Source organism: Panthera onca, chromosome A3, assembly GCF_046562875.1.
Source record: "Panthera onca isolate mPanOnc1 chromosome A3, mPanOnc1 haplotype 2, whole genome shotgun sequence".
In the NCBI taxonomy this organism is placed as follows: Eukaryota; Metazoa; Chordata; class Mammalia; order Carnivora; family Felidae; genus Panthera; species Panthera onca.
The window spans coordinates 81,686,187-81,711,565 of NC_138341.1; the positions used below are offsets into that span (position 1 = coordinate 81,686,187).

Genomic DNA, 25,379 nt, shown 5'->3' on the forward strand with positions numbered 1-25,379 from the left:
ATGTGGCCATCTAGTTGTTTCAGCACCATTGGTTGAAAATCTAGTTTCCTTCCACCGAATTACTTTTGCACCTTTGTGAAAAGCCATTTGAGCATATTTGAGTGGATCTATTTCTGGATTCTCTATTCTGTTCCATTGGTCTGTGTCTGTGCCTCCACCAAAACCACACTGCTGTCTTGATTACTATAACTACATACTGAGCCTCAGTATCAGGTAGCGTTTCCTCTCACTTGATTTTTCTTTGTCAAGATTGTTTGAACTATTTTAGGGCCTCGCCTTTCCACATAACTTTTAGAATAAGCTTGTCTATGTCTACAAAAAAACCTTGCTAGGATTTTTTTTAAACAACTTCATTGAGAGATAATTCACATACCATTCAATTCACTCATTTAAAAAGTACAATTCAATGTTTTCTTCATATATTCACAGGGTCATACAATTGTGCAGAAAAGAGATAACATAGCAGTATTGAGACTGCTCTCCTTAGAAAGTCATGCTTGTAAGATTGGCCCTTGTCTGGAGTCTGGGAACTTGGTTCCCAGGGTGTTCTCAGTCAACAGTTAACTGATAAGAGTGGTTCCCTGTGCCTAGACTGTTTGTGCAAACAATATAGTTTATGTTGAATACCTACTTTAGTTTTGGGGATCTGTCATTTTGGCACATGCTAGGAAGAATGTGCTTATGACCATCCCCCAATAAAATCTTTGAGTGTGGAGTCTCATAATGGGCCTACCTGAACAGAAACATCACACATGTGTTGCTGTATTTTTGTTGCATAGAGGAGTGCACTCTGTGTGACCCCTCATGGGAGAGAAAGAGCAGGTGGAAGCCTGCATATAGACGCCTCTAGACCTCTGCCTCTTTTCGCCTTATGACTTGACTGTGTATTCTTACTATATCTCTGTAGTAAATTTTAGCTATGGGTATGAATATATTATTTTGGTCTGCCTGGTTTATCTGTTACCACTGGAGCTCCCTGCTGGTGCTGCCTGAGGGAGCTGGAGGGCTTTTCCCAGACTGGGTGGGGGATTGGTCTCTGTGGGGCAGGGGCTCCCTCTATTGGTGCTCTCCAGCTGCCTCTAGGTGGAGTGGGGACACAGGCTTCCTGGACTAAGCCACTTGCTATAGCTGGGTCTCCCTTGACAGATTAGCTCACACTCCTTATTGTATCTCATGGTGGAAAAAGAGTGTCTCAGACCCAGAGAGTAAGGAGAGTGCTTTCCCTAGCTGTTTATTTTTGGTGGGACTCCCTCTTGCTGCCCCTTGACCAATATTATTAGAGGAATGAGAGGAGAAATGAATCTACCTGGATGCCTCATCTTGCTAGGTAGTGGGTTGGGAAACAGTGGGCCTGGATGAGTGGGGAAAGATGTAGGATGCCCTATCACTGTGTTGATTGTGCAGCCCTGGGGTCCCCAACCAGCTCATTTTCTTCTTGCCACTTTTTAGAGTTTTTCTTTGTTTGCTTCTTGCATTATTTCCAGGGTTCATAGTTGTGCTTAGCAAAAAGAAATTGATCTACACCATCTTGTCCCAACTAAAACTCTCTACCATCATATTTTGACTCATCATATTTTAATTTTTTAGGCACAATCGTATAATCAAGGATCCCAATCACTGATAACATTAATTTATAATATATATATATATGGTCTGCTTTCGGGAGGTTTCTGAGGCAGTTAGAATGATGTATAGGGAACAAGATAGTGTAGATTCACTTTTCCTTGCTGCTTCCCTCTAATACAAATAAATACCCCAGAAATTTTTCAGTGGATCATGATACGAGGGCTCTGAAAGCTGGAAAGAAGATGGGACTGCCTAGAGAAGTGACAGTGTGGTGAGTGCCCTGGGTTTTCTTTTCATGTTCCATGCATATCTGGACTGGATACTGGAGAGACCTGAAATCTAGACTGTCAGCAGACATAGATATAAATCCCAAGAAAAATCTGCATTCTCCGAACAAAGGACTAGGAGAGGAAAGTCTAATAGAGACCTAGAGGGGGCTACAACCCTTGCTCTTGGAGTATGGGCTGGCCACCCAGTCTGACCACAGTGGCAGCCTCAACATCCTGGTGGGCTGAACCATCCCCAACTCCACACCCGGGGCACTGACAGGTGGGCTGATCTGCCTGCATGGACAGTATTGAATCCTCTGGCCAACTCAATGGAGCACAGAAGGGCAGGCATTACATCCATAGGAGCAATGCCAGCAGAACCTGGTGTTTCCCTGACTCACGCCAACTGGCAGAAAAGGACTCAGGCCCAGCCACTCTGGCTGTCTGCATTCCCCACAGAAGGTGGCCCAGGGAAGCAGGTTCAGCCCCTACAGGTAGTACTAGTAGGGAACTGATCAGAAGACCTTGCAGTGCCAAAAGAATGAAGCAGACCAGAGCAGCATGCAAGGGTTCTGAAAACTAAACTGTCATTGGAACTACAGCACAAAAAAATAGACCAGAACTTACATGCTAAACCTAAATAGGGTGACTGTCTGCTAAAGTAGATTTAAACAGGATCAAAAGTCTCTAACATCATAACCCAAATGCTCATGATACAACAGAAAATCAATAGAAAATGTCCAGGATACAATAGAAAAATACATAGATTGATGGGTCAGAATAGAAGGGCCAGTAGTAAACCCACACACATATGGTCACTTAATTACAACAAAGCAACTAAGAGTATACAACAGTCTCTTCAATAAGTGGTGCCAGGGAAACTGCACAGCCACATGCCAAAAAATGGAACTTTCTTATGCTACGAAAATTGAATCAAAATGATATGAAGACTTGAATGTAAGACCTGAAATCATAAAACTAGAAGAAAACATAGGTGGTGAGCTCCTTGACACCAGTCTTGGCAATGACTTTTTTGAATTTGACACCAAAAGCAAAGACAACAAAAGCAAAAATAAACAAGTGGGACTACACTGAACTAAAAAAGTTTCTGCACAGCAAAGAAAACCATCAACAAAATAAAAGGCAACCTACTTCATGAGAGAAAATATTTGCAAGTCATATATCTGATAAAGGGTTAATATCCAAAATATATAAACATACAACTCAATAGCAAAAAAAAATTAATTTAAAAATGTGCAGAAGATCTGAATAGTCATTTTTTCCAAAGAAGACATATAGATGGCCAATAGGTACATGAAAAGATGCTCAACATCACCAGTGATTAGAGAAATGCTAATCAAACCACAATGAAATATAACCTCTATCACACACCTGTTAGAATGGCTATTATAAAAAAAAAAAAAAAAAGAAATAACAAGTGTTGGCAGGGATGTGGAGAAAGGGAACCCTTGTGCACTGTTGGTGGGAATGTAAATTGGTGGGACCACTGTGGAAAACAGTATAGAGGTTCCTCAAAAAATTAAAAATAGAAATACCATATTATCCAGCAAATTCACTTCTGGGTATTTATCCAAAGAAAATAAAAACACTAACCCAAAAAAGATATCTGCACCCCTATGTTCATCACAAATTGCTTACAATAGCCAAGCTATGGAGACAAACTAAGTGTACATTGACTTTTGAATGGATAAAGAAAATATGGTGTGTGTATTCCACACAATGGAATAGTATTCAGCCACAAAAGAGAATGACATCTTGCCATTTGGGACAACATGGATAGACCTTGAGGGTGTTATACTAAGTGAAATAAGTCAGAGAAAGACAAGTATTATATGGTTTCACTTACATGTGGAATCTAAATTTTTTTCTTATTTATTTTTTTTTTTTTAATTTCTTTTAACGTTTATTTATTTTTGAGACAGAGAGAGACAGAGCATGAACGGGGGAGGGTCAGAGAGAGGGAGACACAGAATCTGAAGCAGGCTCCAGGCTCTGAGCTGTCAGCACAGAGCCCGACGCGGGGCTCGAACTCACGGACCACGAGATCATGACCTGAGCCGAAGTCAGCCGCTTAACAGACTGAGCCACCCAGGCGCCCCGAATCTAAATTTTTTTAAAGCCAGAGGTGCCTGGGTGGCTTGGTCGGTTGAGCAGCTGACTCTTGATTTCGGCTCAGGTCGTGATCTCATGGTTCATGGGATCAAGTCCCACACTGGGCTCTGTGCTCACAGCGTGGAGCTGTTTGGGATTCTCTCTCCCTCTCTCTCAGCCCTTCTCCTGCTTGCATGTGTGCTCATGTACACTCTCTCTCTGCCTCAAAATAAATAAATATACATTTTTTAAAAAATTAAAGAAAAACACAAATAAACAAAAAACAAACAGACCCAGAAAGCATAAAACTAACCTTATAGATAAAGAGAACAGATTGGTGGTTGCCGGGGGTGGGGCAGAGGGCTGGGTATGGATAATTGGTAATTTGTACCTTTTGATTCCAGTTATAAAATAAATAAGTCCTGGGGGTGTAGTGTACAGCTTGGTGGCTATATTAATAATACTGTATTGCATATTTGAAAGTTGCTAAGAGAGTAAGTCTTAAAAGTTCTCATCACAAGGAAAAAAATTATGTAACTGCATATGGATGTTAACTAGATTTACTGTGATAATCATTTTGCAACATATGCAAACATCAAATCATTATTATGTATACTTGAAAAGAATGTGATGTTGTATGTCAGTTATATGGGAGGAAAGGAAGGAAGGAAGGAAGGAAGGAAGGAAGAGAGAAAGAGAGAGAGAAAGAAAGAAAGAAAAGGAGAAAGAAAGAAAATCACCCATAATACCAAGAATTAGATAAGCCACAATTTGAATGAGAAAAGACAATAAACTGACACTGATATTAAAATGATTCAGATATTGGAATTATCTGACAAAGATTTTCAAGCAGTCATTATAGAAATGCTCCAACCAGTAGTCATAAATTCTCTTAAAGCAAATGAAAAAATAGAAAGCCTCCACAAAAAAATAGAAGTTATACAAAAGAACCAAATAGGAATGCTGAAAAATAAAATGACCAAAATAATAACCATAGACATAATACCATGAAAAAATCATAGATATGATAAAATAAATACATCAAAGTCAAGAGCAATATGCTTAAGAGTCACATTGAATGTTTACTATGTGCCAGGTGCTGTTTCAGGCATTTTCATTGTATTAATTCATTTAATCTTCATAAAATACAAATCAGAAACACTACATGATCCAGTAATTCCACTGCTGGATATTTACCCAAAGAAAGAAAAGATAATTTGAAAAGATACTTGCACTCCAATATTTATTGCAGCATTATTTACAACAGCCAAGATATGGAAGCAACCCAAGTGTCCATCAATTGATGAATAGATAAAGAAGATGTGATATATATATACAATGGAATATTACTCAGCTATTAAAAAGGATGAAATCATGTGATTTGCAACAACATGGATGGACCTAGAGGGTTATTATGTTAAAGTGAAATAAGTCAGATAGAGAAGGAAATGCTATGTGATCTCACTTACATATGAAATATGAAAAACAAAACCAATAGGGGGGCCTGGGTGGCTCAGTTGGTTAAGTGTCCAACTTCAGCTCAGGTGATGGTCTCGTGGTTCGTGAGTTCGAGCCCTGCGTCGGACTCTGTGCTGACAGCTCAGAGCCTGGAGCCTGTTTGGGATTCTGTGTCTCCCTCTGTCTCTGCTCCCCCCCCACTCACACTCTGTCTCTCTCTCTCAAAAACAAAGATTAAAAAATTTTTTTTTAGAAAAACAAAACAAATGAATAAACAAACAAAAAGCAGAATTGGACCTATAAATACAGAGAACAAACTGATGATGCCAGAGAAAAGGGCATGGGGTATGGGCACAATGAGTGAAGGGGAGAGGGAGATATAGGCTTCCACTTATGGAACAAATGAGTCACATGGATTAAAGGTACAACATAGGAAATATAGTCAATAGTATTGCAATAGCATTGGATGGTGACAGATGGTAGCTACACTTATGGTGAGCACAGCATAACACAGAGAAGTTGAATCACTATGTTATCCACCTGAAACTAATGTAACAGGTGTGTCAACTATAGTAAAGTTTCTAAAAAATTAAAATAAAAAAATCACTTCCCAGCTTAAGACTCTCCAGTGTCTCTCTATCACACTCAGAATAACATCCTACGTCCTTGCCAAGACTTATAGGTCCCACTTCTGTGTTCAGATTCCTCTCTTCCCACTCTTCTGCTCATTCGCCAACCTCCACCTCCAGACTTTCTTTCTGTTCTTTGAATTCATTCCTGCCTCAGGCCCTTTGGGCTTGCTCTTTCCTCTGTCTGCAATACTTGTCCCTCAGATATTCACTTGGCTGACTCTTTTTTTCATATTTCTGCTCAAAAGGCATCTTCTCAAGGAGGCTTCCCATGACCCTGTTTTACTGTCTTCAGATAAATCTTGCTATTGTCCCTTCTTTATTGTGTTACATCTTCCCCACTAAGATAGACAAGAGGGAGACCTTGTTTATCTTGTTTACTTTTTCATCCCCAGTAACTAGAACAGGGCCTGACTTATTGTCGGAACTCAAATATTTGTTGAATAAACAAATAAGTGAATGATGAGTTCTATAGTTTTCATTATCTGAAAACCAGAGAAATGAAGTTTTTATTTCGAGACCTAACTTTGTCACACATGTCCTTATATAAAAGATACAATGAAATAGAAGACATTTTCACCCGTATATTTCATGGATTATTAACAGCAAAATATCATTTATTATATTTCTGCATTCTAAAATATATATTTAGTATTTCTAAAAATGTGGAATTGGTAAGGAGGTTACCTTAGATCTTAGTGCTTAAAAATATCTCTTAATTGGCCAAGACTGTATAAAGTTTATCAATTATTAAATATTAATAAATATGTGTTGAGCATGAAAAACACCCGCTGCTGGGCCTATGTCATGGATAAACCAATGTTACCCTTGTTCTTACCTGTGTCCCTGACAGCCTTCCTTTTCCTTGCTGAGGATGAAGCCTACTTCTTTCCCCATAAAGACCAGTTCTAGACCCTCTCTCTGTGACATCGACCCAGAGACCTCAGGACACTAATGGCCTCTAAGTGCTGCTGAGCAACAGCCATGTCATGCTGCAGGGCTCTCCAAACTGCCTGCTGGGTGCCCTGGGGCAAAAAGACACAAACTCTAGGCCTAGCCTTTGAGGAGCATACGGGTCAGCAAGCGGGAGAATACATTAGCACAAGGAAAGCTCTAACCCTAACTGAAATAAATCTCCTATCTATTCCCTTCCCTAACTTCTCTATTTTTTGTTGATGTAATTTTTCCATCTTTGTGACTAATCGATGAATAAGACATTTAAGAGGAAGAGCTGGTTGGAAGAAGAATGTGATGACTTTATTTGAGGTTAAGTTTGAGGTTTTGATGGGACAGGCCGGGCTGAGTCATCTGTGCTCCCTTCTATTGACATGGACTCAACCAACTGAAGACACTGCCTTGGACAGATCTTTCTGATCCGCCTCCTGTTTGGTCCAGGTGCTCGTCTGAATGAGCCCCACAGCTTCAGAACCATCTCTGGGCTGACTCTCTTGTTCCCAAGCTAGTCGGGGATGGCTTTGGGGGTAACACTTTGTGCAGATTCTACCTACTGGTATCATAGATTGAAATAAGGAAGTCAAGAGGCAGCGATGATTTGGAGGGAGATTAAAAATTTATATTTTTACGTACTAAGTATGAGGTGCCAGTGGGTCATCTACGTGGAGATGTCCAGTAGATAGTCCAAGAGGAATGGCTGGGAGGTGGGAGAGAAAGGTCCATCAAAAATGACTTAGGGGAGGAGTCATCTGTGAGGGCATGGTGATAGGTGATGGATAAAGAAGGATGAAATATCTTGGGGCCAAAGATTGGAAGAGCACCACTGGTTGGGTCTCAGGAAAATGCCTGCATATAAGGGGAGGAGAGATAAGGAGACTCAGAGGGATCGCTCTGGGGAAGAAATTGGATGAAAAGTTCTTGAGAGCTAAAGGAAGTTTTAAGAAGTGACCAATTCCATCAAATTTTACAGAGAAATTGAGAAGAACAAAGATGCACTCAATGAAAAATTGCTCTGGCAATTGAGATGATACTTATAATGAAAAGTATCCAAGAGAATGAACTGGAAATGCCTTTCTCTGGCCAGTGATGTTGCCAGAGACTGATTTATTGCCCACATCAAAGCCATGTTGACATGATGTGTGTGTTTCCATCCTTAAGAAGGATTAATAGTGGAACAGCCAAAAAAAAAAAAGGCAGATAGTGACCCATGACCAAAATACCTAAATGATAGATACTAACCTGTGATCCCTTTTTTCACCCAGAAGGTAGCAATACTGGGCATAGAAGAAAGAACTTCTCTTGATACAGATTCCATCATAATGATACCTGAAAAATAAAGGTTGTCTTAAAGATTATGTCAAACCACTGACATGCTTTACAGAAGCTACAGAATAGACTCGCTGATGAAGACCTGAAGTTCTTCTCAGAGTTTTATCATTTACTCCATCTATTAGCTCTGTTATGTAGACAGATTCATACTACTTCATACACATCAGCTTTGAAACAGGCTTGCAAATGTTCCACTCTTCTTCCCCAATTTAGGACACTCTGGTCTTAGAGAGATGTGACAGGGAGAGGCTCCTGCTGTCACTGCCATGAACGTTTTTAAAGTGAAGGGTAGCAATACCAACGTTCCCTGTACTGAGAACTGGACTCGAGCTCTCAGAAACCCAAGAGGGAGGAGGTTCCTTCTCTGCAGCCCAGGCACTTTGCTGAGCTGGGAAACTGTAGCTGCTTGTCTAGGCTCAAAACAGCAGGACAAAACTTTTTCAAATTAACTATTACCCAGTGTTTAGTTTGGCAAATGCTTCGGCTGTCTTCATTCCCTCATGGGTAGCAGGCCTCTTTCCTAATTTGGCTTCCGTCCCTTCTCACTGATTTCCTGATCTCACTGATTTCTCCTATTTTTCTTCATTTAAAAGAAACAACAAATAACAATAGTAATTGAGTGACAATTATAACCCGATGCACCTGATAACACTGGAATTTCCTTTTGCGTTAAAAATACATAGAACGTAGGTACCTGGTCTCTCAAAAATAATTCAAATATGCTAATTAGATGAGGGCTTAGAAATTTTACTTCAAAGAGTAACTAAAACAGTTCTATTGCTCTCTGTGTGTAATTATTTAAATATTTCAACAGTTAGACATTTATGTCAAAACACTTAAAGTGTTCAAACAAGAAAACATATTGTAACTTGCATATTTTTTTTTAATTTTTTTTTTAACATTTATTTATTTTTGAGACAGAGAGAGACAGAGCATGAACGGGGGAGGGTCACAGAGAGAGGGTGACACAGAATCTGAAACAGGCTCCAGGCTCTGAGCTGTCGGCACAGAGCCCGACGCGGGGCTCGAACTCACGGACCGCGAGATCATGACCTGGGCCGAAGTCGGACGCTTAACCGACCAAGCCACCCAGGTGCCCCTAACTTGCATATTTTTAACAAAATCACTAAGAAAACAGAAATGAACACTTCATTCTAGTATCACCTAAATTATTCCAGGCACTAGGATTTCATTTGAAGTATGAGAATTCTCTGGTAAGAGTTGATATTTATAGTTCATTTAGTTTTGCATTTTTTGTCACCCATTTTTTGATTTTTCAAAATGTTTGTCTTTGAACATTTCAAATAAAACAAAATGATAAACCTACCTGGCACTTCCTCTCGTGCCTAGCCTCCGGGTACCAAGATCAGGAAAAACCAAATGCACAAGCTGAAAGAATAAGCCAGATTTAAAGCTGCGATTTGAAACTATAGAAATAAAACTTACAGTTTCTTTTCTTACAATGTTTACATTGTATTTCCTCTTTTTATTATAAAGAAAATATATGCAAATGAAATTTGGAAAAATCAGACAAGTATCAAGACAAAAATATACCATTCAGAGGAAACCGCCATTTAAACCTCAGTGTGGTTCCTTCTAGTCTTTTTTTCAAAGCTTCAATATGTGTATGTACTCTGTGGGTGTTCATGTGAAACAGTTAGCATGTGTGCAGTTTTGCTTTCTACTTTCTCCCCTCCCCTTTGTACCATAAACATTTCCCCTTGTCATTAGGAATTCTCTAAAAACAGGGTTATCAATAGCTGCATAATAGTCCATCATGTGAGTTGCCATGATTTTACCATTTTCCTCTTTTTCCAATGTGATAGTCATTTTCACTTTTTACTATACTATTCATTTGTTTACTTATTCTTTTTTGTTTTAAGGTTTTGGTAGCAAATGCTATTAAAATATTGAATAACACGGCTACTTCTGACTCAACTTCTCATGTCCTACTTATGTTTTTGATGTGTTTTATTAGCACTGATATATGTTTATAATCAATTACATTAAAAAATAGAAGTCTGTTCCATTTTCCTTATTAGAAGAGGTCCATGACACGCACGGTATCCAAGTGCATGTCTGTTGAAAGTGGAAATCCTGGAGCATGGTGGAATTAGAAAAATACAGAGCATGGAAGGCACAGTGTTTCTAGCAGTAATGATTTCTGCTATTTTTCTACAATCCCCTCCATAATCATTCAGCCTCTTTTTTCTGTTTAGTTTCTTGTGACATCCCTCTTTATTTTTTTCTTAATTTCCAAGTAGTAGGATTTGACAGTGTCTAATGTTTCTCTGGTCTGGTTCCAGCCCTATCAGTTCCTACCAGAAGCCACCCAAGCCCGGGAAAGTGGGGGGAGGAGGAAAAATGAAGAAATAGGAAAGGCAAATCTTACACAACTGAGCATCAAGGTTGTGGGGCCAAACTGAGAGGTTCCTTCAGGGAAGGGGGACCAAAATGTGCAGATGAAGAGTAAATGATAGGAGATAAAAGAAAACATCAGCAAAGTCTAAAAATGCAGAATTAGGGGCCAGAAATTCCTACTTTCAACTACAGATTCTGAAAATCCCATCACCTCTTAAGAAACTCACTTAAAACCTTCCCTATATATTTAGTTGTAAAATAGTACTATTTTAGTTGTAAAATAGTAGGTTTTTACAACATTTTAGGTTCTTTAGTACCTAAAAGAATGGTCAGATTCAAGGCTCTGGGAAATAATCTGGTGTTTTGGAGGTAGGAACAGAAATAAATTGCCTAGTTGTCTGGCAGCATAGATATCTCTACATTTTATTTAATTGAGTAATACCAACCCCAGACTATCCTCTGATTCCATTTTATGATCAGGTACACCAGTTAAAATGTAAAAATAAACTGAGATGATTATTTCCAAAAAATGTGAAAACTAAAAAATGTATATTTAATATATAGACAGCTCATATAAATTAATGGGAAAACAACAATATCTCAATAGAAAGTGGTCTGGTGATAACACGTACCCACAAGATACATATGGCCAAAATGCATGTTAAAAGTACTTATCTTCCCTAATCATCCAATAAGTGCAAGTTGAAACAGCTAAATACAGTTCTTAACCAACAAATTTCCTAGGTCAAAAATATTAGGGATTTGGGTACAAATATCAGGAACTACCATGAGGGTTGGGATTGGTTACAATTGTCTAGAATCTCTCCTAAGGAAGTTACCAGGTACAGATAAAGACTAGAAAAGAGAAACAGCATAAACAACCTAAACTTCCAATAAAGGAAATGGTTAAATGAATTCTGGAACATCCACAAAGTATTTTGTACCATTATACAATATTTATTTAAAATATTTTAATGTGAAAATGTTTACGATATTCTGAGAGATAAATAGGCATGTAATCATAAAAGGTAATTATTTCTTGAGTGCTTCCTATTTGCCAGCACTGCTCAATTCTTTTTACATGTGTTCTCTCATTAATTTCTTAAAAACATCTCATAAGGTAGGGACTATCATTAACATTATGAATTGCTTCATTTTACAGTTGATGATGTTGAGGCACAAAAAGATGAAATAACTTGCCCAGGGTTAGACCTAATTAGGTGCATTCCAGGCTTAGTGCTGTTAAAAAGCATACCATATTGCAAAATCAACAACACAAGAAACAAGTGTTGGTGAGGATATGGAGAAAAAGGATCCCTCTTGCACTGTTGGGAGGAATGCAAACTAGTGCAGCCGCTCTGGAAAACAGTATGGAGGTTCCTCAAAAAGTTAAAAATAAAATTGTCCTATGATCCAGTAATCACATTATCAACAATATTTACCCCAAAAATACAAAAACATGAATTCAAAGGGATACATGTACCCCTTTGTTTACTGCAGCATTATTTACAATAGGCAAACTATGGAAACAGCCCAAGTGTCCATCGATAGATGGACGGATACAGAGATGTCATACACACACACACACACACACACACACACACACTGGAATATTATTCAGCCACAAAAAGAAAGAATGAAATCTTGCCATTTGCAACAACCTGGATAGAGCTAGAGAGGATAATGTTAAGCAAAATAAGCCAGAGAAAGATAAATACCATATGATCTTACTCATATGTGGAATTCAAGAAACAAAACAAAGAAGCAAAGGAAAAAAAAGAGAGGAAGGGAGAGAGAGAGACAGACCAGAAACAGACTCTTAACTATAGAAAACAAACTGATGGTTATAAGAGGGGAGGTGGGTGGGGAGATGGGGGACATAGGGGATCAGAATTAGAGAGTACACTTATCATGATGAAAAAAAGATTAAAAATTACACAGTATTGCATGCGGTCTACCCACCTATCCATCCACCTCTGTGCACACTCATCCATACCTCAATATTTCAATCCATCCATCCACGTAGTATCTATACAACAGGATGAGGCATGAAGACAACAGACAACAGATAGCAAAGTGAATTTTGAGACACACATCTTATGGGACTTGCATCCTCAGGTATTTAGCTAAAATTGGGTTTTAAAACCCTAAAAAGTCCTCAACTCAAATCACTCATGAGGTAGAGAGAGGAGGAGGTGTAAGGGGATTTCTTATGGCAAGACCCTCTTATCTGTAAAGGGTGTGTGGGACAGGATGTGGCTCAATCACCTCAGGCCTAGCAGAAGGGGATTCATGATTCACTTGAAGAGGTCTTGGTGAGGTCCCTGCAGTTAGCATCTGGCTATGGCATAGGACTCCTTATAGAGTACAGATGGGCTGGCCAGTGGACTTGGTGGACAGGCAGAGGAGAGTGGCTATCACCCTCGTTTCAGCCATCACACCCATAGTCTGTTCAGGCCAAGAATGGCTGAGTAGTTCCCATAGCAAGAAGTTGTCTGCAAAAGAGCTGACATGTGGGAGAGCCCAGATTCTGCCCAGCAAGAGGCCCCCAGGAAGTCAGGCTTCCGAAAGAGTTGTTCACCAAGACAAGGGAGGCATACTAGAACATTCCTATGGTCTGCTCTGAAGAAGCCACCAAAGGGACAAGGAAGCCAGAGTCTGCCTGGCCCCCAAAGTGTGAAGCTGAGCAGAGGGAACTTTCTAGCCATTTTTTTCCTTCCCTGCTCCCAGAGGGGTCAAACCATCCCCAGCAAGTTTCAGGGAGGAGGGGTAGGGAGGGAAGGGGAAGCCCCCATGCCTAGTTCTCTGCAGGGAAGAAACTATCCTGAAGGAGCTGGGGAAAAGTTTCTACTTTAAACCCAGTTCAGTCTGGGTGTTATATAGAACTGGACATTCTAAGCATCAAACTGATATCATGTGGTAAATGAAGAGTGACAACAGTGCTCTGTATCACCCAAGGATTTCTAGAGAGGTCATCCTGCCCACTCACATGCTCATTCAGGAGTGAAGGAAGAACCACCCAATGAGCAGGCTCTAAGCACCATGGGAAACACAGACAAAGTCACTGTGTGATTAGTCCCTCAGCTCCTGCTGGTCACGTGTATGTGCATGTGTGCACAAACATGCAAATAAACTGTGCATGTGTGGCTACATCTGTGGACAGTGAGGTTATAGCACTGTTTATTTTCCTCTTTTTTATACAGTTTTCTCTAAATTTCACATTTTCTATAAAGGGACTATAAACTTTTATAATCAGAAAAACTCAGTAAATGTTGTTTTTAAAAGGGAAGTCAGTGTTATGGAAATTCCCTAACCCATGTGAGGTATCACTTGCACCAAGAATGAGCATTACCCATCATATGCCCAGGGTTGCCAAAAAGAGCAAGAAACATTCCGACATCTGCACAGGAACTTGATGTGGAGTCTGGAATCAACTACATTCCCGGGGGAGGAGGGAGGAAATGAGAATTGGGTATTTTGTTGTTTCTCTTGTAAACATGCTTTGGAATCATATCCTTTTCCCCTTCCTCTCCCTTGTCCATTAGTCAAGTTCAGGAGCAAGGGTCCCTTCCCAACTCAGGCTCCATTGAGTGGACCATTCTTCAGGCAAATCCCCAATGAGAACTGAAAGTTAGTACCTCAGGGTCTTGAAGAATGGATTCTAAGGCAAGTATTAAGATGAAAAAGGCTAACTAAATACCCATTACCACATACCGGGGTCTCTTTTTAACTTTTCCTTTGGAATTCTCTGCAGTGAGACTACCCCAGAGGGGAAACCACTTACAAGAAACGTTGAAAAAGATTTTGAAAAATAGGCTTTGATTTCTTAGAAAAGGCAGCAGAGATCTTACAGAACTCAAACATGTCACGCTCAAGTCATGCCACTTCCATCTGATTAAGCTGCTGGGCAGGTAGAGAAGGAAAACGCTGCAGAGCCAGGGTACCCAGAACTGGCCCCCGCTTGAGGAAGGGTCCCCAGCTGCCAAGTGATGAAATGGCAAAATGTGGGCTGAATGATAAGTTAGCCGAGGGAATTCCTGGCTGGCTGGAAAAGCTTACTCAGGGACACCTAGCAAACATAATGTGTACTCAACATCTTACATGTGCTCATATCACTTTCATTTACTGAGCTGGCGATGAGAGATATACTTTTCAAATATGTGAGCTTCACCAGGTTGAGAAGACTGGATGGCCTACGAGATTCAAGATACTGGTAAATACAACTGCAGATTGCAACTAAGAAGTTGTAATATAGGAATAAGGGAGTGGCTGCTCCTGGGTTCAAATGGTTACCTGCATAATGACAATAATCTGAAAGTGACAATATTTTGTATCTATGTAGAGTATTTCACAGATTACAGAGAAGTTTTGGAAGGCCCAATTTTAATTCATGTGAAAAAATACTTAAGGGTTATTTTTGTTGCCCACAAACTTAAAATGAAACCAACAGAGTGACATGGAAAGATAAAAGCCAATAGGAGCCCTCCTTTCAGCTCCCCCCCCCCCTGCCATAAAAGTAAGAGCCCTGTCTTTTTTTTTTTTTTTTTTTTTTTTTTTTTCTTGTTTAAACGTGTTTATTAAACCAAAGAAAAAACCTCTCTCTCCTTTTCCCTCCCAGCCTCCCCTTTATTTATTTATTTTTTTTTTTTTTATTTATTTTTTTTTTTTATTTTTTAATATATGAAATTTACTGTCAAATTGGTTTCCATACAACACCCAGTGCTCATCCCAAAAGGTGCCCTCCTCAATACCCATCACCCACCCTGCCCTCCCTCCCACTCCCCATCAACCCTCAGTTTGTTCTCAGTTTTTAACAGTCTCTTATGCTTTGGCTCTCTCCCACTCTAACCTCTTTTTTTTTTTTTTTTTTCCTTCCCCTCCCCCATGGGTTTCTGTTACGTTTCTCAGGATCCACATAAGAGTGAAACCATATGGTATCTGTCTTTCTCTGTATGGCTTATTTCACTTAGCATCACACTCTCCAGTTCCATCCACGTTGCTACAAAAGGCCATATTTCATTTTTTCTCATTGCCACGTAGTATTCCATTGTGTATATAAACCACAATTTCTTTATCCATTCATCAGTTGATGGACATTTAGGCTCTTTCCATAATTTGAAGAGCCCTGTCTTCTGAGCACTCCTAAGGCACCGGGCTGTACCCTTGGGGCTATCTACCTTTCAAGAAGAACATCAATAAATTGAAGTCATAACGAAACAAGTGGGCAGGAAGGTAAAAATTTGGGAGCCAGGAGAATTCAGTGTGGAGAAGAAAAGACTGGGAGATATAAAACATCGTCTCAGATATTTGAGCAGCTGCCACATTAGACGATTCTCCTACGCATTTTATTATTATCAAAAGTGCAGGATTTCCATCAATGACTGTGAGTTTCAGGGATGAAGCTTTTTGGATAAAGGAGTGGATCTAAAAATGCCAATGTTTTGGAAATAACACTGGAATCCACAGAATTGCTTGTGGGAGGGTAACCTGGAACAGCCATTTTGGAAAATAGTTTGGCCCCATCCCCGGACATCACAGCCACACACTCCCTTACCCTGCAAGGTTCATTCCTGGACATACACACCCAAGATAACATCTTCATGTGCACAGCAGGAAACATACACATGAATGTTCACAATAGCAAAAAAAAAAAAAAAAAAAAAATCTGGAAACAACCCAGATGCTCATCAGTAGGACAGTGGATGAGTAAACTGTGAAATATTACACAATGGCCAATGAATCTAGATAAACCTTAAGATAATATTAAGTGGACAGAGTCCCAAAAGATGACAAATAACATGATACCACTTTTTTAAAAAGTTAAGCCACAAAAATTAAAAATATGCTTTTTAGAATATATATATGAAATAGATTAGACAAAGAAAGTTAAATACCATATAATCTCACTTACATGTGAACATAAAAAAATAAAACAAAACAACAACAAAGAAACAAATTCATAGATGCAGAAAACAGGTTGGTGGTTGAAAGAGGCAAGAGGCAAAGAGACGAGAAAATGGGTGAAGGTGGTCAAAAGGTTAGCAAATACATATAAATGCACTATAACTCTTTTTTAAAAAGCAAGGTGATGAGGAACAGGTTGATGGTTCCCACCAGTGGGGCAGGCAGGGAGATGGGACATGGGACCACTGGTAATGTGGTTCATTTGTGGTGGTGATTTCGCAGATGTTTACCACGTTGTTAAAAAGGAACTAAATAATCAGATGGAATAAGGCCATGCATGGATTCATGATGACAGCGTGTCATGAACCAATTCAATTCTGTCCATCTGAGGGCCACCGCAAAGAAGAAGGAATGAAAAAAAGGAAAGAATGAAGGGAGGAATGGAAGATTTTGAATTGGCATCACTGTCGCCCGGTGAGCAAGCTCCTTGTCACCCACACCATTTCAGCTCAAGCCAGGTGGCTGCCCAAACTGGTATGGTTGTGCAGGTTGTGAGCTGCACCAAGGTCCCTGATAGGGAGTTGAATGGGTTTTCATCAGCCTGTGCTCTGCTTGCCAAGCAAGATCCTGGGGAAGGACTGTGTTTGCCCAGAGGAAAAGCACAGAAATGTGCTGCCCCATCACCCAGCTCTAAGCCCTGTGGCTGTCTCTGTCCAGAGAGGGCATTTTGTTCTCATAAAAAGCTCCACCCAGAGGTACTTTCAAAGGGATCTTGCACTGGGTGTGGAATTGGACCAGGTGAACTCTAAGTTCCCTCTGAACTCAAGGATATTTTTCAGGGACTAACAAGTGGAAAGAGGTCTGACTCACAATTCAAGAGACTAGATTTGACACTGTAGGGGAGCAAAATTTGCCACCCAAAAATGGGTCTCTTTAGTATGTGGATTATTTTAGGCCGATTATTTTTAAGAAAGAGAAAGCTCAGGAAGAATCTTTGACCTTTCCCCTAAATGCATAAAAGCATTTAGAGGATCTGCTGTCCTCTAAGGGAGGTATCACTATAGATAACTACAGTATAATATTAACTAGGTGTGGAGGACAGGGAGGGATTTAACAAAATTTGTTTGTTAAAATTCTTCTATCATTTCTATATGGCTCAGCTATCAATGTTTATCAAACATTTACTCTTTTTCATCTTCCTGTGAATTGCATTCTTTCCCTTTTGAGGTCCCACATTCACACCCCCTTCTCCTTAGCTCTGGGTGGCATATAAGCCTCAATTGCCTGACCATAGGGAATCCTTACACATACATAATCAAGTTTGATTTTCTCCTGTTAATCTGTCTCTTGTCAATTTAAATATTAGACCAACCAAAAGAACCTGAAAGAGTAGAGGAAAATTTATTTGCCCAAACACAGCCCAAGCATTGCAACTAGCTGTGGGATCCTCAGCCTTAATCACTGCTGATTTGTTCTCTTGACCTCTAACGCTGCTTGCCTCGGCCGATGGCTGTGACACAAGACAAAGCATTAAAGATGCCAACTGTTTCCTCCCCACCCACATGTCCTTCCTGCAGCCCTCTCTTGCCAGACTGTTATGATGTCGGGCACTGGGGCAGGAGTTCAGGTCCAGCATCATGGGAAGCACCATCCGAGCAGCTAAAATGGGAAATCAGGAAGTCAGTGAAGGAAACCGGCTTCTGGGAAGGGGCATGGGGCAGGCCAGTGGAAAGGAGCAGAGTCCCAGTGGTTTAAGGATATACTACAGAGAAAGTAAGAAGATACCTGGTGACTTACAGTCTAGTTGTGGGCTGTCTGAGATGGGAACCCCATCAGCCACACATGGCAACTCTGCACTTGAAATGTGGTTAGCCCAAATTGAGATGGCCTGTACATGTAAAATACGCACCTGATTTTTGAGGCTTAGCCTGAAGAATGAAAAAATAACTCAACGATTTTATAATACAGATTCCATGTTGAAATAATATTTTAAATATTTTGGGTTAATTTTAAAATAATAAAAATTAATTTCACCTTTTAAAATACTTTACAGGGCACTTGGGTGGCTCGGTCGGTTTAAGCATCCAACTTCGGCTCAGGCCATGATATCTCATGGTTTGTGCGTCAGGTTCTGTGCTGATAGCTAGGAGCCTGGAGCCCGGAGCCTGCTTGAGATTCTGTGTCTCCCTCTCTGTCTCTACCCCTCCCCCACTCACATTCTGTCTGTCTCTCTTTCAAATATAAATAAACACTAAAATTTTTTTTAAAATAAAATAAATAAAATACTTTAAAAATGAGGATACTAGGGTGTCCTAAATTATATCTATGTCTCCCATTACATTTCTGTTGGGCAGCAGTGGACTAGACTCTGTGAAACCCAAACTTTTTATTGTAGGATTTAATGAGATATCCTTTTCCTTTAAAAAATTCTCCTTTTAACTTGTTTTGAGTTGGTGTCTGTCTATTCCTAAAACCAGATGGAAAAGAGTCTTGGACATAAATACAACTTCATGATTGGAAGTTATTATTGTTAATTTAATAACAATTAAGTTCCATGATTCTATTAATTTTTTCCATCAACAAATCCTATTGGCTCTGTTTTCCAAATATATCCAGAATTTGACCCCTTTTCACTGCTACATCCCTGTCCACTCCCTGCCACCTGGGCTCTTTTCACCTCCCTGATTTGACCTCAAGGTCCTGAGAACCATCCTGGTCCTCTCTCCCTGTTCTCCTCCCTCCAGCTGTTGCAGCCTCTGTGCTGCTTAGGCTCCTTCTCCCCTCAGGGCCTTTGCCCTAGCTCTGCCTGTGCTGCTCTCTGTTCGTATATCCACATCCTCACTGCCTTATCTCTTTGAAGTCTGGACTCAAATATTACTTCTTTTAAAATTTTTTAAAAGTTATTTACTTGTTTTGAGAGAAAGAATGAGTGGGGAAGGGGCAGAGATAGAAGGCCACAGAGGATCTGAAGCCGGCTCTGTGCTGACAGCAGTGAGCCCGACGTGGGGCTCAAACTCATGAACCGCTAGATCATGACCTGAGCCAAAGGTGGATGCTTAGCCCACTGAGCCACCCAGATGCCCCTCAAATATTACTCCTGAGGGAAGCCTTCCCTGTCTGTCTTCCCTAAAATTACAACTCTTACACACACACACACACACACACACACACACACACACACACACACACTCATCTCCTTTGGCTCTATTAGTCCCCTTAGCATTTATATTATCTAATATACTATGCATTTTATATTATTTGTCTCCCCTAAGTGTAATAAATTGACTAAATTGACTAAGGGCAGGAATTTTTCTTTGTCTTGCTCATTATTGTATTCCCAGCATCTAAAACAGTGTCTGGCACATAGCAGCTTCTCAATAATATTTGTTGTATGTGGAGGGTCTCAGAGAGACTATCCTTGTGCTAATAAATCTTTGCTCTATATTATATGGTCTACACAAAGCTCCTGACAGAGCCCTTAACCTCCAGAAAGGATATTTAAAAGTGGCTCTTGGAGTTTGTGTGGTGCTAGATGTTGGCATTTCTGTGCAGGGAATAATGGCCCAACAAACCTGGCTGAGTATTTGGAGCATTTAGAGCTGCCATTGTTGTTCTTTCTTAGGCATCACCCCACTCCTTACCTTTCCTGGCTTCTCACTATTAAGTGTGGACAAGGGACAGAATGGCTTTTCAAAGAAGATAAAGAAGTATATTAACTATCTGGTTGGCTTCCTAGAGTGAAGCCAATTATTCCAACTGAGAACCCAAATAAACTATGGTATTTCCTCACCAATTCACTTGCACACATTTTTTTTACTCAATGAATACTCTTTTTTTATCTTTACAACCTACCTTCCCAAATGTGGCTGGATTGACTTGGGTCTGAGCATTGTGACCACAGGTCTCCACATAAATCTCATACATCAGACAACGAGGTACACTGTACCCTTCACAAATACAGAAATTGTCAACCAACCTGTGGGGAGAGGAAGACAAGGCAGAGGAAATTGGCATTGGTTTTTCTAAAGTAGGACATTTTGATAAGGATCAATAGTCAAACACAAGTGTGGGATCCAAGGAAATGAAACCTGTTTAATTCATTGAATGCAAAGGCTCACCAATCAGCATCAATAACATACCTTTTTGTTCTCAGCCCAGAGTTAAATATATTGATTGTGGGCCTTTATTTTTTTTATTAGGTCTTTAATTTTAATTCTAGTATTGTTAACATACAGTGTTATATTAGCTTCAGGTGTACAATATGATGATTAAACAATTCTATACATGAGTAAGTGCGTATCATGATAAGCGTAGTCTTTGACCCCATCACCTTATTCACCCATCCTCCCCTTTGGTAACCATCAGTTTGTTCTCTATGGTCTGTTTCTTGGTTTGTCTCTCCTTTTTTTTTCTTTTGCTCATTTGTTTTGTTTCTTAAATTCCACATATGAGTGTAATCATATGGTATTTGTCTTTCTTTTATTCTGCTTAGCATTATACTCTCTAGATCCATCCATGTTGTTGCAAATGGCAAGATTTCATTCTTTTTTATGGCTGAATAATATTCCAGTGTGTGTGTGTGTGTGTGTGTGTGTGTGTGTGTGTGTGCGTGTGCGTGTGTGTGTATCACATCTTCATTATCCATTCATCTATCGATGGACACTTCAGCTCTTTCCATAATTTGGCTACTGTAAATAATGCTACAGTAAACACAGGGGTGCATGTATCTCTTTGAATTAGTGTTTTTATATATTTTTGGTAAATACCCTGCAGTGCGATTACTGGATCATAGCATAGTTCTATGTTTTTTAATGTTTATTTATTTTTGAGAGAGAAAGAGAGACAGAGTGAGAGCAGGGGAGGGCAGAGAGAGAGAGGGAGACACAGATCTGAAACAGGCTCCAGGCTCTGAGCTGTCAGCACATATCCCAATGCAGGGTTCGAACTCACGAACTGTAGATCATGACCTGAGCCAATGTCAGACACTTAACCGACTGAGCCACCCAGGTGCCCCTGGGTAGTTCTATTTTTAACTTTTTGAGGAGCCTCCATACTGTTTTTCATAGTGGCAGGACCAGTTTGCATTCTGATTGTGATCTTTTAATTATCAACATGGTGGGTTTTTATTGTCGTTTTGTTTTGTTTGTTTTTTGGTTTGTTTTTGTTTTGGGCATGTAGGAATATTAAAAAGAAGCCCAAATTATTGGCTCAGCAGACACTTGGCTCAGCAGCCAAGATCTCTGTGGCTAAAAAGTGGGAATTATGTATTTGCTCTATCACCCCTGCAGGTGACTGCTGGAGCCAGCACAGCCTGCCAGTCCCTGTGTGCCTGTGACCCAGGGCACGTGTGTGACGCTTTGCCTCCATCCTCCAGTTGTTTGCACAGTTTTTAAACCTGAGTCCTGTAGGTCAGGCCACTATATTTTGATCTTTTAAACTGAGATGAGATATAAAATGCAAGAAACCAAGAGACAGAGAGGCAGTACACTTTCACTCTTCAGCTGAGTGGCATTTATGTGATCTGCTGCACCCTAGGCCTCTGCTCAGGGTGGGGTCTTCACCGTTCAAGTGCTCCCACGCCCGGGGTGGGGGCAGGTGGGGGCCCCTTGGCAACCAAGGGCTCTGCCTGTGGCTCACAACCCACAGCCAGCCCTCTGGGGACAGCCAGGTCCCTGTTCCAGCAACCGGTATGTGTGTGGGGCAAGAAGTGAGGGAGACTGAGGTCCGAAAGTGTGGTCCCTAGTGACATCTGATCACAATATTCCCTGTCCTAGTTGAGGAGAGACTCTCGGGTTCTTCTCATTCTCTTTCTCTTTCAGAGAAATATGCAAAGCAAGCCAATATAATTTTTAAACATAGAAGAATTTTTCAGCAGGAAATTTACCAATATCTCTTCTTTCTCATTGATGATATACAGCTTATTTTCTGGGATGAGGTATGCTGAGGCCCAAATTTACTTTCCCTGAGAGCTAAAGACCACAGTCACAGTTGTTGACCCATTCATTGGCTTCCTAGGAAAATGAAAAAACAACATATGGTGGAGGGTGGGGGAGGAATCTTTGGCCCTGTATCTGAGGTGTATAAATGACCACAGGCCAGGTGGCTTAAAACAGCAGAGATTTATTCTCTCACAGTTCTGGAGGCTGAGAGTCCAAAATCAAGGTGTCCATAGGAATGGGTCCTTCCAGAGACTCTGAGGGAGAATGTGTTGTATGCTCTTCTCCTAGCTTTTAGTGGTTGCTAGATATCCTTGGCATTCCTCAGCTTATAGAGGCATTGCACTCATGTCTGTCTCTGTCTTCACCTGGGCTTCTCTTCTCTGAACGTCCTCTCTCCTCTTCTAAGGAGGATGTGAGAGATTGGATTTAGGGCCCAGCCTACTCCAGCATGATCTCATCTTAACTAATTACATCTGCAAAGACCCTGTTTCCAAATAAGGTCACATTCTGCGATTCCAGATAGATATGCGGTTGGGGGGACACTATTCAACCCAGTTCCTGCCCAAGGAGGGGGTTTTCTGAGAGTCTTCTTAACATCATTGTGAGAAGGGGACACTTGGGATACTTCACAATGGCTTAAATCTAGCTGCTCCGGCACCAATTACCTGGCTCAATCTTGAATACAGGATGATGTCTATTGGTGGGGTGGGAACAGGGAGTAGCAAATTCATATAACTAGGTGATGTCTGTATACACTTTTTGTCAAGACACCACTTGCTGATACATGAAAAACCCATACCTGAAGTAGAACAAAAAATAGCTATGCTGTGGAAGCTGCAGCACAATGTGATAGATGTTAAGTTCAAACTCACTGTTGCTTATTCATAGCTACTACTGATTTAGTCACAGAACGGTCTCCTTAAAAAAGAAACACACAAAATATTCACTCCTTAAAATGAACTCTAGTTTAAATTTTTGCGAACTGCTCTTCCTCATCATGGAAATTCATGTGTTCCAGGCCTCTGTGAACTGTGTCCTCCTCTTTCAAAATGGCATTACTGAGCCTGCTGGGTGCACAAGACTAAATAATACTATCAATAAGAATAACGGCAAAGGTCTGCGATGAGACTTTTTTCTCTGTCACACACCTAAACAAAGGACTGCTTTTTGGCTTTAAGCCTTGCACTGCCACTTGGTGACTTTGCTACTTTGATCCTGGCTGCACCCCATTTCAGTCTATGTGCCTTTGGTCATTTCCCCAAAGTCCTTAGCCAGATCTCAGAGACTGGCCTGTGGTGGGCAGCCAGCATACATTAACTGGGAAAAATGGAAGGTTTGAAAGAGGTTTTAGTTTGTTCAGTCTGAGCATCTATTCGGAGTCGTGCCTTTACTTCAGCTCAAACAGCAGTTTGTTCAGCATTCAGTCTCCTATGCGCATAGGAAATTACGATTATGAGTATTACCCAAGGCTTTGCACCTCATAGACCCATGCTTAAACTCTGATTTGGAGAACCCTCATAGGGCTTTTGTGACCGGAAAACAAGCACGTGATGTGCCTAGTACACTTGCAGGCACATGGAAGCTCTTATTGTTACCATTTCAGTGTCCACCTCCAAAACCTTGAGCAGAAGCAAGAAAGACATCCATGTTGGTAGACTGGTAGCACAGAAACACCTGTGATAAGTGAGCCTGACTTTCAACTCCATGTGGATCCAAGGAGAGGCTGACTGGGGATGTGTAGGCAGTAAGGCTGGGCAGAACCATTGGCAGGTGAGATTGGTTCATGATTTCACACTGTGCAACCAAAATGTCATTTGGTGGTCCATAATTATAAAGCTTGTCCCGGTATGGAGTGAATCTGATCACTGAATTCCTTGCTGAGCTGCATAGGAACTGTAGTTTCCAGGTCTCACAATCAGATGAAGTTGATTGCTAGGATCTTAAAAACATTCATGATGTTCTCTTCATTTGAGTGATAGGCAGTCTGATAATAACCAACATCAGAGCACACATACCTAGCCCTGCGATTCTCACATTTTCTGAGTGCTCCTTTTCATGGCAAAGAAAAACATAACTCTGGGAATTACATATGCTGGGAATTATAGTACCCTTTGATTCAGCCTGATCAAAAATTCTTATGAATTCTGTATCTTTCAAAATAAATTTGCATTTCATTAATTTCCATAGTCTTCAGAAATTTGGGAAAGCCATATTATATGTGGGAGACAGTTATTTTAGTCTATAGCCAGGCTCAGCATGCATTGGGATTAGAAGATGCTTAGTTTCCTCAGAGGTGTGAAGCCAGGTGCCCCACCCAGCCAGACCTGTTTGGTCTGCACCCCCCTAGCAGGGGAAGTCAAGTCACTGGTCTTCATCCCTTTGTGCTCCCCGGAGGTCTGGCCACCTCTCTCTCAATTTCTATAGTCCTTCCTGTCTGTGAAACAGAAAACGTCTATTACTTCTATTCCTGGAGACAGTTCCATTCCTTTCAGGACCTTTCTCCTTGGAGAATTTATCATATGCTTATGACAGTGGCACTGAAGCCTCTAAGAAATGTTGAGGACCTGACTAGTGACTAGAAAATGAAGTAATGAAGTAATGCTGAAAATGGAACATTTCTTCCACGTGACAACAATCAGCCTCCCTTGATTTTCACTGGGAAGCCTGAGCTGTTTCTGAGTGTCTGGACAGCTCAGCTGCCAGTCAGTACCCACTGCTGCTCTTCTAGGAAGCTGGTCTCCTTGGGCATCTTTAAGACCTTCCAGGATACCAAGGCTCTGGATTACAAACTGAGCGGCTCTATTGCATGTGCGTTTTTAAAAATATATATATATTTTTAATTGTGATAAAATACACAT

General features: G+C 40.6%; 1 protein-coding gene across 11 annotated transcripts in view; it reads right to left on the reverse strand.

Moving 5' to 3' along the window:
* The window catches only part of RFX8 (regulatory factor X8), a 261,067-nt gene that overhangs the window by 36,871 nt on the left and 198,817 nt on the right, over window positions 1–25,379 (reverse strand). For 10 of the 11 annotated variants that reach the window (XM_078444363.2, XM_078444364.2, XM_060609332.3 and 7 more), the window contains 3 exons: window positions 20,435–20,558; window positions 9,645–9,706; window positions 8,228–8,314 (listed from right to left, as the gene is read on the reverse strand). In XM_078444363.2, coding sequence (XP_078300489.2) covers window positions 8,228–8,314; window positions 9,645–9,706; window positions 20,435–20,506 — 221 coding nt within the window. In that variant the 5' untranslated portion in view covers window positions 20,507–20,558. The remainder of the gene's footprint in view (window positions 1–8,227; window positions 8,315–9,644; window positions 9,707–20,434; window positions 20,559–25,379) is intronic. The other variant, XM_060609322.3, reaches the window with a different exon arrangement.